The 16,118-nt window shown below is 38.0% G+C and overlaps 1 protein-coding gene across 3 annotated transcripts in view; it reads left to right on the top strand.

Moving 5' to 3' along the window:
• Nucleotides 1-16,118, top strand: part of Foxj3 (forkhead box J3) — a 92,248-nt gene that overhangs the window by 65,858 nt on the left and 10,272 nt on the right. For 2 of the 3 annotated variants that reach the window (XM_034502466.2, XM_034502468.2), the window contains exons 6-7: nt 1,856-1,957; nt 8,262-8,390. In XM_034502466.2, coding sequence (XP_034358357.1) covers nt 1,856-1,957; nt 8,262-8,390 — 231 coding nt within the window. The remainder of the gene's footprint in view (nt 1-1,855; nt 1,958-8,261; nt 8,391-16,118) is intronic. The other variant, XM_034502469.2, reaches the window with a different exon arrangement.

Below are 16,118 nucleotides of genomic sequence, written 5' to 3'. Positions count from 1 at the left end.
TTGGCCTAAGTGTTTTTATATTAGTACTATGCTGATTTTGTTACTGTGACTCTGTTGTGTGGAATGAAATCAGGTGTTGTAGTACCTGTGCCTTGGCTTTTTGCTCATAATTGCTTTGTTTGTCTAGAGTTGGGTTGGTTTCAATATGAATTTTAGGTTTGTTTGGTTGATTTTTTTTTTTTTATTCCCCCTGATTCTGTGAAGAATGCTGTTTTGTATTTTAATGAATACTACATTGAATTTATAGCTTACTTTGGGTAGGGTGAACATATTAATGTGTTCTCACATAGGCAGCAGGTCTTTCTGTTTCTAGTATTTCCTTCAGTTTCTTTTTAAAGTACTTGATAATTTTCACTGAACATTTTTTACTTTGGATAGCTTGATCAACAGATTGTGGGGGTGTGAGCTCTTAAGAATTGGGTTGTTTTTATGAGTTCATGTGAAATCATTATTGGAATATGGAAAAGCTACTGGGTCTTACTAGATTGTTGTATTCCATTTTATAAAGAGCACTTATCAGTTCTAATATCTTAGTGAAGTTCCTGGTTAGACCATTTGAGACTCAGCTTTCTGAAGCTCTCTGCTTTCTCTAGTTTTTGTTTGTTGTTCAAGTTACTACTAATTGTTTTCCTCTTTCTTTTTCATTCTTATAAACTCCACTATTTTTCTTTCACAAATAGTATTTATCTAGTTTTTATTCATTTTCATGTTTTTAATCTCTTCACTGAGCTTTTTCTTATTTTGTTCAAATGTTCTTTATTTCATGAACATATACTAATTCATTGTAACATTTGAATCTTAGATGGGCATCCTTGGATTTTTTTTTTTCCTCTTAGAGTTTCCTGTTGCTTTGGTGGTAGGATGATCCAGGGCCTTGGGACTCATGCAATCCCATAGTTACTGGTATTAAATGATGCCAGTAGCCCCATGTGTGTGCTTTTAAGAGTTTGTGCTCAATTGTGCCATGTGAGGGTGAGATTTCTTGCTAGAGAATCAGTACCATGGTCACAAGTTATTCACATTTGCATTTCTTACATTTTTAACACGAGGGAAAATTCTTTTGAGACACATACTCTTTAAATGCAGACATTTGTATATTGCTTTGGAAACTCATGTTTATAACAGTGCATAGGATGTATTATTTAAGATATTGTTTTGTCACTTTTCTATGTAAGCAGTAACAATAATATAACAGAGGCCTAAATGAGATACCTGTTTCTCAGGTGGAGACAGGTATAGATGAAGTCAGAGGCATATACAGTCATTTAGATGTCCAGACTCTTTCTAATCTTTTTTTCCCAGGGTTTCTCAATATTTGCCTAACTCAGCTTTCAGGCTAAACAACACTATTCCCACCATATGTATATTTCACAATTCGAGGGAGAGATTGTAGACACACAAACTCCTTTCAGAGAAATGCTGCAGAAGTTGCATGTATTACTCAACATTCCATTGACCATGGCATAGTCACATGGCCACAGCTAGCTGCAGATAAGTCTGGGAAATGTGGTCCCTAGCGTGCAGCTATGGGTAGATAACTAACTGTTGCTGAAAAGGAGAAGTGGAGAAGCTGTTAGGAGCCAGCTCCGCCACACCACCCTATCATGAGACTCACTACATATAGTAAGGGAGGACCAGCCGACTTGGGAGGACACCTCCCAAGTTGGTAGCAAGTTGGTAGCAAGGTTGGTAGCATGCCAGAATATAGTAAGAAGGGATTTTAAATAGCTACTTATTTTCATATTTGAAAAAAGCACAAAACTGGATATTGGAGAATTTGATAAAATCCCTTTGAACTGTGTCAAATTATTGGATATACGAGCTAATAATTGTTTATTTTGTTCTTGTATTTTAGGCCTCAACTCCATATAGCATAGATTCAGATTCTTTGGGAATGGAGTGTATTATTTCGGGAAGTGCCTCTCCAACTCTGGCAATCAACACTGTGACTAACAAAGTAATTCCACTTTTTAAACATTTTTAAATGTCCTTGAGTAATGGCAATTGTTATGTATGATGAAGTTTAAGGATGATATAAATTTGCTCCATCTATATGTGACAGCTTGAGACTTGAATCTAGAATGTTTTGAAGTGTATGCGCAAATGCCAGTTCGGGTGGGGGTTGTCCTATTCATTACAGCTACAAAGGAAGTTAAGCAGAAGGATCACAATTTCAGAGTCTGTGTGGGCATCAGAATGAGGTCAAGGCCAATCTGGACAACTTAGTGATACCTTGTTTTCAAAAAAATGTATAGACTGACAAGATAGCCCAGTAGCTAGAAGTGCTTGCTGCTAAGCCTGAGAACTTAAAGAGTTCAGTTCTTAAGGTGAGACCTATAGTGAGAAAATGGACTCCTTCAAGTTGTCTTCTGACTTCTATGTGCTCACCTGATTGCCCCCCCCTCCACAAAATAAGTAACTAAATGTAATAAAAACAGTTTTTTTTTTAGGAGCTAGATATATATAGCTCAGTATTTCCCTAGCATGTAAAAGTAAGCCTTGGGTCCAATCCCTGGTAGTGTCTCCCCTGCCACTCCATAATAATGATTATAATAAATTAAAACAATTAGAAGAAAATATTTGTTGGGGAGAATTGGAACATGCTTATTGAAAAGTTATATACTAATTTAAATATTTGACTCAGCCAGTTCCCATTGATAGAATTTCTGAGCTAGTATTTTCATTTATCAATTTATTTTGAAATTTGGTTGGCTTTTCAACTATGTAGTTGAAGAAAAGAGTTGTTAAATTTTATGAAATCTTTCTTAGTTTCTTTGCTTGCTGATTTTATAAAGTACTCTGACAAATAACTTGAGGGAGAAAGAGCTCATCCTGGCTCACAGTTCAAGAGTATAGTCCATCATGGTAGGTAAGTCAAGGTTACAGCATGATGAGTATCAGTGCTTAGTTTGATTTCTTCATTTTATATAGTCCAGGATCTCCACCCAATGAATGGTCCTCCCCATGGATCAGTTAATCCAATCAAGATAATCACTCACAGGTATATTCAGGCCTCCTCTCATGGGTGATGCTAGATCCTGTCAAGTTGACAACAGTAGTCATCACAGAAGTCAACAGGATCCAATAAAACAAACAATTTCCATAATTCTAGCAACATATTAGAAGCCATTGTGATGGTGTTCAAACTGTTTTGTGATATTCAAGTCTAAAATTGCACCCAGAAATCATATTTGGTAGTCTGCTGTATTTTTGGAGATGTTGGTGGTTAGATACACAGTGGAGTGCAAATGCCTCTTCTCCCCAAGACATTTCTACTGTGTTGGAAGTCTAATGTGCTCTGGGAGCTTCCTGAGGTGTCCTTTCCTATGGAGCACAGAAGTCTTGAGTTGAGTCTTTGTTGTTTGTGCTCACAATCTTCACTCGTGTTTACTTTGTCCCTGTAACCTCTGCCTTCCGCTTCTAGCCTGTCTACACTTGGTGCCTTTTCTGCTTCCATTTTTCTCATGCACATATGTAAATACAAATGTATACATCATTGCATCTATGGGATCTGTTTGTAGGAAGGTAAAGATTGTCAAGAATTTGTTCGTGATGTGAGCAGATTTCAGTTTTGAAAGGACACTAGCAGTGGAAGTATAGTAATTTTTCTTCCCACATGGCAATCTGTGGAATGATCACTGTCCTTAGCGGGGGAGGGAGTATTTGTGTGTTTCCTAGTGCTGATGGAGTTTGGTGAAGTCCTAATAGTTCTGTTATTCTATCTTGACTAGGGCCTAGACATCTAAATAGCATCTCTAATGATGGGCATCTAACTGAAAATTTTCTGTTGAAGTGTTTATAGTTTGAAACCAGAAATCTCTAATAAAGCTTTTGCTGAGATGCTGAGGGCCCAGACATGGACAGTTGAAGTTAAAACCCAGGAAGAAATAATGTTAGGATCTTCTGATCAAATTGTATGATGTTCAAGGAGCTGCAGATTTTAGATCTTATTTTCAGATAACTAATACCAGACAAACCATTCTGCCTTTTCCCCCTACCCAACCTGTACAAACATGTTAGCACATCTATATGAGGGGCTAAAGAGGAAGGAGGAAATGGAGATAGAGACGACTAGTCATTAAGGGACCAGGCAAATACATGGAGCATGTCCTTTGGGACATTTCCTACTTGACAGACCCTGACAGGGACCGCAGAACAGGAACCTGAGACAGGCATGTGTGAGAGCTACAGAAACCAGCGGGAGGGGACTATGAAGTGAATGCTTAGGAGAAAAGACCCTGAGGAATACCAGAAGTTGAAGTTTAAGTAAGCAAAATCCACTTTTAAGCATTTGTGAAATCCTAATTCTGTGAGCTTGTTCTCAGATATAAAGAAAATAGACTCACCACTAGTCAGAATCTAGCAGTCTTTCCAAACAGGGGACAAAGATTACACTTGACAGTCTTCAGTGAGAGCTGTGGTGAATAATGTAGGCTGCCAATTTATATTAAGTTGCCTTTGTCCTGTGAGTAAGGACAGACCATCATAGACTAACCTCAACTGCTTGTAGAGTGATAGGTAAATATTTTTGTTAAAAGACAGCTAAATTCTCTTTAGAGATCATCTGGAGCCACAGTTTTCCATAAATTACTGACCAGCGTTCCATGCCTTACAAACAAACCATCACTGCTCCACGTTATTTTAAACAATAATAAAACAACACACCAGTATAATAAGGAAACAGAAAATCTGAAAAGTAAGAAAGGAAGGAACAAAGAAGAATTGGGAGGAAAGAAAACAGTTTTTAAAATCTAGTTATACCAGGAATAGCATGAAATGTAAATATGAGTGGTACTTGACTTATACGTAAGAGTTTTACACTGGTTGAAGAAAAGATCTAGCTCTGTAGTACTTCTAGAAGATTTGTCCTAAGTGAAAAGTTGTATTTTATAAGGGGGGTGTTTGTATTGATTATGAAGTGACAATTTTTGTATACATCTAATAGCATATCCTTAAATGACAGGATTGAAAAAAAAATGAACAAATCATTATTTGTAATGTTAGAGTTTAACATGTCGATAAACTCAGAACAAGAATATCAAGATCATGATAAATAAAAAAATTCCATTAGAGTTATAGAAAATTTGAACCCAAATTAGAAAATCTAAATTATGTACAGTATATATCCACCAATTGCGTAATATATTTTTGAGTACCCATGGAGTAGTTACCAAAATCAGTATTTGGAAGGCATGCTATAACATACAAATTGTATACCCCATAGATTAGAAAATACTTTAAATCAATGAAATACAGGTGACTTCAAAGCCTGTGAGTCATAAAGTAATAGCCTCAGTTAAATATTAATGGTTTAAGTATCTGGAAACAAAACAAAATTCAGTAAAGGACTATGGTTTAAAAAGGCGGGGGTGGGGAGAGTGAGCTAGAAAGTATTTTATAAAACAGTAATTAAATGAGAATCCGGTAAACATTTATAAGCACACAGAACCACATGTCTGTAAAAGGTGAAAGTCCTAATGTATGAGGTAAGAAAGTCCCAGGCAGCAGTTGAGTGTGCTGATACATACCTGCAGTCCTAGTGCTGCTCTCGGAGCAACAGAAAGGACCAGGAGGCAAAGAAGTAGGAGCAGCCCATAATTGGAGAAAAAGCAGTAATCAGATCATCAATAATTGGTAGAAAATAAAGCCATAATTAAGTAAATGCAAAGTCTTTATGCAGAAGATGATTGTAAAAAAAGTCAGTTTTTCTTGTTGATGCTGATGGTTTGTTAGTTGGATAAGGAAAGTAGGGAGGGAGGAAGAGATGTAGATAAATGACAAACTGAGAAGTGTGGGGTAATGGGCCTTTGGGATGGCTCAGTTGGTAAGGCAGTTGCCTGTGTAGTAACTGCTTATTTGTGTGACAGTACCTAACTAGAATGAATTCAAGGGAGAAAGGGTTTACACTCACTATTGTGGGATGTCATGGCAGCAAGGGTAGCTGGTCATATTGCATCAGCATTCAGAAGGCAGAAAGTGAACAGGAAGTGGTGCAGGAAGTGTTAGAATCTCAAGGTTCACACCCCCTGAAGGCCTTGCAACCTCCCCAAATGGTGGCATCAATTGGAGACCAAGACATTTGAATCTGTGGGACACATTTCATATTCAAACCATAGGAGCTCACAGATACAAGTGCCTGAGTGAATTCTGGAACCCTTGTAAAGACACTGGATGTGATGAGGTGCATTTGTGACCCTCGTACTGGAGAGGTGGAGAAAGGAGGATCTGTGGCTCAGTGGCTAGCCCAGTCTACTTGCCTAGTTGGTGAACTCTAGGTCACTGAGAATCACTGTTAGAAAGAGGTGGAAAACATTGCTGAACTTGGCAACTGAGGCAATCTGCCCTGCATACACACACATTTAAATGAAGATTTTTCTCCCAAATATTAAGCAAGAGAAAGCTTACAATAAATGAAATTGGTACTAACATAAGACTAGACAAACTGAATAAGTCCAACAATGCTTTCAATAAGTGTCAAAGGAAAAATCATCTTCAGTGAGGAAAAACCAATTTTAGGTAAGTCTGAGATCTAATTCATAAAAGATGATAATGTTTTCAGTTAGATAAAATATTTTTTGATAGGGGAAAGGCAATAATATTTAGAGCAGATATGCAATAGGAAACAGGTGTTTGTGAAAGAGAAACCATAAATGATTTTTAACATAGAAAATCCTGGCAGTAGTGGTAGATCTCCATGTGGTGAGATAGGAGATGAGGCCCGCTGCTAACATGGATGGCTAGGAGGAAGAGCAGTATCAGGGTTTAGGGAAACCAGAGGTAAGTAGTGTCATTAGTTCCCAAAATGTAGTCAGCTGTGGATATCTGAGTAACTCAGTTGTTTGTAGTGAGTCCGTTGAGTTCAGAACTGGCTTCATAATAACATATTTAATGTTTTTAAATTTTTATTTTCACTGGTGTACCAAATTGGTGGGTAACATTAGCTAGATACCATTAATTGAAGCAGGACACCTTTTATAATCTTCACTGCCATAGATACAAGCTAAACAAAACTTTAAAACTAGATTTACTGTGGTAAAGCAGGAAAAAGTTTTATTAAATTGTTACCACAGAGCAAACTTCTGCTTAGTATTTGCAGACAGAACAAAACACAGTGTTTCAAAGAAAAGCACGTGTTTCTTGAGTTAACCCCTCCTGTGCCCATGGGTTACTGCTTTCACTTGAGAGAACAACTGACAGATAGTTAGTGTTGACAAATACTTACATAATGAACACAGTGATTCTGATGCCTTAAGGTAAATAGCATTATCTGGTTCTTGTAGTAAAATCTGAGTTTCAAACAAAAAACCTAGAATTCTAGGAGACTCTACTACAATTAGTCTGTTAGCTTCACACTACTAAGATGCCTCTGGTGAGATTGGGGTGATGATAACAGGTATTAGGTTTTGTTTGTTTATTTTCAGTGCATAGTGAAATACGTCAACATAATATCACTTAAGAAATCGTTATTTTTCAAATGGTGTTATAACTTTGTGTAGATAAACAGTCAGTTGGAAGTACAAGGTAGAACAGTAGATTTTAACTAAGTATAAAAAGTTATTTGCCATGATTTCTAATTACATATTGCAACGTCAGCTTTCATGATCTTGATATTTGGCATGTTTTGATGTATCAAAGACTTTGCTTGTTACCTGAGAAGTTAAGTAGACAGTGACAGACTGCCTCTGGAAGCTGCTAATGAGATACTTGCTGTTTGCCTTCAAGCAGACCTCAAGAATTTACAAAAATGTAGAACATGGCTCTTTCATTTTACTTATTTACTGGGTAATGTTAATATGTAATTGTATTAATTGTGATTTTAAATGAATTAATTGGTTAAATTGTGATAATTTTCAGTATGCCAGATAATGCAAATTAAAAATTTGTATCATATATCCTTGGTTTTATGAGTATGTTTTTAGTATCAGAGACACTGGTGCCTATGAAGTTTTTAAGGGAGCACACTTGTATACATGCATTGACACAGCACACATGAAACTACACATGATAGATTTTTTAACCTTCTGATATTAAATGTTTACTAATTTACATCCACTAAATTTAGTTTATGTTCTAGATAAGCATGTATTTTAGATTGGGAGCAGTAGGAAAATTGTTTCATGGTGAATAAGGAATTAACATTCGAACATAGATTTGGTGTTTTGTGTCTTGCTAATGGCTCACTTGTGGTTTGTAGTGCTCCTTTACAACCCTCTTCATTACAGGAACTGTGTACTGAGGGGTTGCTGTACTTTTCATTCCAGGTAACATTGTACAACACTGACCAGGATGGTAGTGACAGCCCTCGAAGCAGCCTTAACAACAGTCTCTCAGACCAGAGTTTGGCATCTGTTAATTTGAACAGTGTTGGAAGTGTACATAGTTATACACCGGTAAGTCCTGTTGAAGTTAATTTCTTTGTTGAATATTCATTTAGTACAAAAATTTAACGAAACATACTAGAAATGTCAATTTAAAAAAAATGTAGAGGGGGAAATGTGGAAAGAGGATAACATCTGAAATATAAATAAAATATCCAATTTTTAAAACATGTAGAAATGGGCTGTTGAAATGGCCCTGCAGACTCCATCCCCATGATACATCTAGTGCAGAGAAAGAACTGACTGTTGCAAGTTATCTTCTGGCCTTCATATGTGTGTCGTGGCACATGCATGCCCAGACATATAAATAGAATAAGTGAAAGATGAAATGTGTATTTCTCACTAATCAATTAATGAATTGAGCCCAAAAGCAGATTTACTTTTTTTTTATTCAGTCTGGAAAACCAAGTCTTGCCACGAAGGGGCTTGTGTGTGAATATTCCTACTCTTTACTCATTTGTTACCTCTTATGAGAAGATGACTGAGGTTGACCAATGCTCTTTTCTGAGGAGCTAGTTAAAAGTACTGAGCCAACAGTAACACCACACACTGTTCATGATGTAATATTGATCTCTCCATATTCTAGGGACAAAAAACAGAACAACATCTCTATTCACCCAGGGATATGAAAATCAGAGAATTCTTGCTCTAGTTAGGTTTCTGTTGCTGTGATACCACGACCAAAACTAACTTGGGGAAGAAATGTTTTATTTTCTTAAAGCATACAGTCCACTATAGGAAGTCAAGGCAGAAACTCAATACAGTAACCTGGAAGCCCAAGCTGATGCAGAGTCCACTGAGGAATATTGCTTACTGACCTAATCTCAATGGCTTTCTCAGCCTGCTTTCTTATAGCACCCAGGACCACTAGCCAGGGTAATGCTGCCTACAATAGGTTGAGCTCTCACACTGTGATCATTAATTTAAAAAAAAAAAAAAAAAAAAAAAAAAAAGGTCCCACAGGCCAATGTAATGGAGGCATCTTCTCAGATGACTCTAGCTTGTATCAAGTTGACAAAAGCCTGCCTAGCACAACATTCAAGTACCTGATATGTAATAGTATAGTGCTTTCACATGGCCTATAGTAAACTTATTTCTATGACAGATACCTAATATAATGTACATGTGATGTGCATTATACACTAAATTATAATCTGTAATTTAGATAATAGTAGAAGAGAAAAACTATTATCTGTTTAATACCAAAATATTTTCCCCAAACTATTTTTTATCTGTTTGGTTGAATCCACAGACATAAACCCCACAGATGTGAAGAGCCTGTTGTACTTTGATTAAAGATTATTATATAAAAAGAATAAAGTGAAGTAAGCAAACATTTAATGATTTTAAGTTGCTTAAGTATAAAGTGTCTTGATACCAGAGAATAGGACTTAGTATCATAAGAGTAAACATTAAGAATTTATTTGGTCTGAGAATATAGCTCAATTTATAGACTGCTTGTGTAGTGTGTATGAAACCTTAAGTTTGCCAGGTGGGACAACTGTGTAATCCCAGCACATGAGATGTGGAGACAGGAAGATCAGAAGTTGAAAGACCAGTTTAGATTCAGGCTGGGATACCTGAAACCCTGGCTCCAAGAGGGGATGTGGGGGGTGGCAGAACATTTCATTAAACTAGAGGACAAAGGAGCTAACATGCCTTTTCTGTGTCAGAGTGTTCAATTAGACATATAGATAGCTGTTTTCACTTAACAGCAGTGTCGCCCCCCAGGAGGGGGTGCCTCATACCTTTAGTCCCAGCACTACAGAGGCAGAGACAGGCCAGTCTCTGTGTGAGTTTGAAGCCAGCCTGGTCTACAGAGCGAGTTCCAGGACAGCCAAGGCTACACAGAGAAACCCTATCTCTAAAACCTGGTTGGGGTGGGGGTGGGGATGCTCAAAAACCCCTCAACAACCCACAAACAACAGTGTCAAATAGTTCTTTTTTTCCTCTTTTTTATTGGATATTTTACTTATTTAGAATACAGATGTCATCCCCTTTTCCCATTTCCTCTCCCTAGAACCTCCTATCCTATACCCCCTCTTCCTTTATGCTTTTATACCATTTTGATTACATGCATGTATTAAGGTCAGTTCTAGGTTGAGGGTCTAGCAATACAATAGATGCAAATAGTCGAAGAATAAGCAATACAATAAACACAAATAGTCAAAGAGAAAACAAGACATTAAACCCAGTTAAGTGAACACTCTCATGATGATCACTGTTTCTAAAGGCTTATCAGGATGACCAGAGCATCTGAACCTACTTCCTTGTTCTAGCCTAAAATTTAGATTCCTGTCTGAGATTACTTCTTTGTTCTGGCCTAATATTTGGATTCCTTCCTGAGATTACTTCTTTGTTGTAGCCTACGATTTAGACTCCTACCTGAAATTACTTCTTTGTTCTAGTCTAATGTCAGATTCCTGCTTGAAGCCCACTTCCTTGTCCTTGGCCCAAGTTAGCTTCTTGCTAAGCAGCCCCAAAGGCTCTCCTTCTCTCCCTCTTTTTTATTTCATTAACAAGACTGAGCCTATCTTAGGTTGTTCTGACAAGAATGCCTTCCTTACCTGTCATGGAATATGCATTATCAAAGGCAATGTACTTACGTCTTAGGTTGGTAAGGCTCTGTACAGAATCTTACCCATCCTTGGCTTGCCAGCCTGTTAATTTAATAACTCTGTCTGGGGGTCCATTTTCAGGTTTAAGCCATGTACTTTGGCTGCCAACATGTTGATGTTGTTAAAGATAAGCCTTAATACGATGGGCAGGAATAAAAGTATTTCAGGACAAAAAGGGCTAGCCTGATCAAGCTATATATGCCATTCCTGAGGTTTGTCCAAAATGGAAATACTGAGCTCAGGCCATGGATAATTTTATCAGGATTATCTGCAGCATCAAAGGTCAACTGAGTAGCATTTTTTAAATTCATAATCTCACTATGCAAAGTTAACACACCCAGACAGGTGTTGGGATTGTGCCACATATCCTACAGGTGTGTTTAAACTTTTTTCTAATTATAATGACAATCATTGTGAATTTCAAAAGTAATACTATTCCAATGATATTTGTCATGACACTTGGGATGGTTCCTAACTCTTGAACCCTGAACCTCCTTCAGATAATTTGAATGGGTTATAGAGCATCATTTGTTGTTCCAGATACCTATATAAATTCTTTTGTATACTCAATACATTAGTAACATTTTTTTTTTTTTTTTTGCTAGATGGTTAGCAAAAATAGTTGTCTTAACTCCTTGTGTCAATGCTATTGGAGAAGCAGTGGCGCTAGCAATTAATGGAATTAAAGCTGTTATACCAGCAACAATCAAGCCTGCTACCCTCTTGTTTCTGCTTAAAGCCCAACTCACTTCTTCCAGCACTTTCAAGCTTTTTTCAGAGAATCAAGGTTTTCTAATACTCAGGGCAATGAGACAAAAGCTGGTTGATAGACCCCCGTAACAGACATGCCAGGTTTCAACACACTAACACAATTGGAAATTATACAGTCAATGCAACTTAGAATAAATGCTGTAGAAGAGACAAAACCAATTTTAGCTTGACAATTAAAAGAGTCTTAAAACATGCACTAATCTTTGTTTGAAATCCAGATCCTGTCCCAACATTATCTCTTGCTATCCTAACATCATAGCGAGGTACAGCTAGCTTCCAAATATGTCTCTGACAAAGTTCAGATCCAGTCTTCCAAAAGTAGACTGTTATTTTCCATATTGGATTGATTTCTAGACCAATACATGATGGAGTCCTAATAGCTGGGCCCCTTTAAGAAGAATACAAGAGACATAATTTCTCTTTTCGATTCTCTATCCCACAAGGTCTTAAAAACTTGAGGCAAGACAGCTGGTCCCATCTGGGATATAGTCAAGCAAAGATAGGTCAGGAACATATGTCCAATACAGCTCCCCAGTCACCCTTGTCAGGGCAGTCAGCAAGCTCACAGGTCGGCATCATTTTTTGTCTCAGCAGCAGTATGTCTGACCAATCTTTTTAAAGTTCCATGGGCCTCTTTTACAATACCTTGTTCTTCAGGATTATACGAAATCCTTATATTAAATTGTTGACAAAAAGTTTGACTGCTCAACTACAATTGCCAGACCCATTATCTGTTTTGTTTTGTTTTTTTTCTGATTGGATATTTTATTTATTTACCTTTCAGTGCTATCTCCTTTCCCATTCTCTCCTAAAACCTCTTATCCCATCCCTCCCCCCTTCCTATTTCTATGAGGGTGTGCTCCCACTATCCTCCCATTCCCGCCTCCCTGCTCTTGAATTCCCCAACTCTAGTGAATCCAAACTTTCAGGCACCAAGGCCCTCCACTTCCACTGATGCCCAACAAGGCCACCCTCAACTACCTATACAGGTGGAGCCATGAGTCCCTCCCTTTGTGTTCTCAGGCTGAAGGTTTTAGAATGGCTACTCCAGCTTGTTTCTTAGGACCATTTGCTTGAAAAATTATTTTCCAGCCTTTTACTCTAAGGTAGAGAGTCTGTCACTGAGGTGGGTTTCCTGTATGCAGCAAAATGCTGGGTCCTGTTTAGGTATCCAGTCCTTAGCCTATGTCTTTTTATTCGGGAATTGAGTCCGTTGATGTTAAGAGATATTAAGGAGAGGAGATTGTTGCTTCCTGTTATTTTTGTTATTAGCAATGGCATTGTTTGTGTGACTCTCTTCTTTTGGATTTGTTGGAAGAGGATTACTTTCTTGCTCTTTCTAGAGTATAATTTCCCTCCTTGTATTGGAGCGTTCCTGCTATTATCCTTTGTAATGCTGGGTTTATGGAAAGATATTGTTTAAATTTAGTTTTGTCCTGGAATATCTTGGTTTCTCCATCTATGGTAATTGAGAGTTTTGCTGGGTATAGTAGCCTGGGCTGGCATTTGTATTCTCTTAGGGTCTATATGACATCTGTCTAGATGACCATCTTCTCCTTTTATAGTATCTGGTGAGAAGTCTGGTGTAATTCTGATAGGTCTGCCTTTATATGTTACTTGGCCCTTTTCTCTTACTGCATTTAATATTCTTTCTTTGTTTTGTGCATTTGGTGTTTTGATTATTATGTGACAGGAGGTATTTCTTTTCTGGTCTAGTCTATTTGGCGTTCTATAGGCTTCTTGTATGTTTATGGGCATCTTGTTCTTTAGGGAAGTTTTCTTCTATAATTTTGTTGAAGATATTTATTGGCCCTTTAAGTTGGAAATATTCACTCCCTTCTATACCTATTATCCTTAGTCTTCTCATTGTGTTCTGGATTTCCTGGATGTTTTGTGTTACAAACTTTTTGCATTTTCCGTTTTCTTTGACAGTTGTGTCATTATTTTCTATGGTATCTTCTGCATCTGAGATTCTCTCATCTGTCTCTTGTATTCTGTTGGTGATGCTTGCATCTATGACTCCTGATTTCTTTCCTAGGTTTTCTATCTCCAGGGTAGTCTCCCTTTGTGATTTCTTTATTGTTTCTACTTCCATTTTCATGTCCTGGATGGTTTTGTTCAATTCCTTCACCTGTTTGGTTGTGTTCTCTTGTAATTCTTTAAGGGATTTTTGTGTTTCCTCTTTAAGGGCTTCTACCTGTTTACCTGTGTTCTCAATTTTTTTGAGAATGTTATTTATGTCCTTCTTAAAGTCCTCTATCATCATCATTAGAAGTGATTTTAAATCTGAACCTTGCTTTCCTGGTGATATGGGGAATTCAGGACTTTCTAGTGTAGGAGAACTAGGTTCTAATGATGCCAAGTACCCTGGGTTGCTGATGCTTATGTTCTTGTGCTTGCCTTTTGCCATCTAGATCTCCTTAGTGCTACCTGCCCTGTCTCTGACTGGAGCCTATCTTTCCTATTATCTTGGTTGTGTCAGAACTGTGTGGGGTGAGTGTTGCTGCTGGGGTTAGAGCTGAGGTCCAAGATCTGCTCAGTGCTCAGGCGCAGACCGGAAGGAACCAGTGCTCCAGGCCAGGAGTGAATTCTTGGGTCCCAGTGGGTCCCAGTTACTCCCTGTTTGGGGTAGGTGTTGCTGTCTCCTTACCTAAGATACTGCCCAGGTTAGAGCTCCTGGGAGGCCTGCTTCCTCTGGGTTTTGTGAAATTGGGTGCAGAGCTGCCGCCCAGGATCTGCTCAGTGCTAGGGCCGAGACTAGAAGGCGCAAATAGTGGGCAGTGCTTCTTGTCACAAGTCCATCGCCCAGAGGATAGTTTATATGTGATTAAGCAGTTTTATTACTTGCATAGACTTTTAAAACAAACATATAATTCTGAATAAATAATACTGTGCAGTATAAACCAGATCAGAATGGTGTCAGTTCCCCAAATTTCACATGGCAATATCAATCAGATATCCATGGGACAGGTACATGAATAGTGGTTTGTTATAGTGGAGGAATAGATTTGATATGGCAGCTGAGCAGTTTTATGACATTCAGTAATAGCAATTTTGGGACTAAGACAGAAAGACCATGTCTCACTGAACCAGGAAGATGGATGAGAAGCTGCCCTGTGGTTGCCTCACAAAATAGAAGTACAGATGAGAACCACTACTCATCACATGTTTGGGAATTAATACAAGTATGCCATCAACAGTCTGCCATTCAGCTTTTCCTTTACAATTTGTGTGGTGGTGTATAAAGTCATCAGCATGCAACTGGTGGAACCATACCCCTTCACAAAAAAGTTTTTAAAAGTGATTTTTATTTTACATGTATGGGTATTTTGTGTGAATGCAGAAGCCTTCAGGTCCCCTGAAACTGGAATTAAAAAAAAAAAAGCAAAAAATTTTTCCTTGTTATTGCAAATATCTTCATTTTGAATAACTAATTTTCAGTAAGTATACAGTCCTTAATTTACAGAACACTAACCAGATGGTAGTTTATCACTTTTTGATAAAATCTTTGATAGAGTGGAGGACTGTAGGTGTAACTCGGTGGCAGAGCATTTGCCTGACATATGCAGGGCCTTGGGTTCCATCCCTAGCACTACAAACAATAAAAATAAAAGACACATGGTCTTTAAAGAAAATATCATTATAGATTGTGCTGTTTTCAAAAAGAAAAGATAACTCTTGCTCACAACTGCATATACAAGACTAGCTGACCTTTGAGCTTAGCATGTTCCATCTTGCCTTAGGCCTGCTGGGATTCTAGGTGCATGCTCCTGCATCCATCTCTGCTTTGGTTCTAGGGATCCAAACCTCAGTCCTTATGATGGCATACGTGTCATGGTATACAGGCAGCTAGCTCAACACAGGCAGAGCACAAACATGCCCTTTAAACTTAACCTACGTGCCTGCAGTGCTTATCTTTTAAGGTGATGGTTGTATTTCTGTACAACCTGCATAACTCAAGGCTCCTGTCTGTTCCTTTTTGTTCAGGATCTCCTTTGCTTTACAGATTTGGGAATCACTGTGTTGGGTTTCTTTTATGGGGCAGGAGTTGATATTAGGGTTGTTCTCTGGGTCTTGTACATGCTGGGCAGGGCTTCCACCAAGGACCTGCAGCCCCTGTCTTCTGTATTGTTTACCTCTTCCATTCTTGTTCCTTTCAGCCAACATCCTTTCCTCCAAAAAGGAATGGTGCTGTTTTGGGCAGTGTCATATATCTGCTGATGGTATTTGAACTTATATAAAGATGATGCAAATAAACGGAAGCAGTGTAGATAGTTCTGTAGTATAGTGCAGTCTACAGAAATCATCATGAAGACAAGGAGAGAATTCCAGTCTTATCTCACGTGAATCA

Source organism: Arvicanthis niloticus, chromosome 5 (assembly GCF_011762505.2).
Source record: "Arvicanthis niloticus isolate mArvNil1 chromosome 5, mArvNil1.pat.X, whole genome shotgun sequence".
NCBI classification, from domain to species: domain Eukaryota; kingdom Metazoa; phylum Chordata; class Mammalia; order Rodentia; family Muridae; genus Arvicanthis; species Arvicanthis niloticus.
The sequence above is the reverse complement of the archived record's forward strand: the minus strand, read 5'-3'. Positions and strand labels throughout refer to the sequence as shown.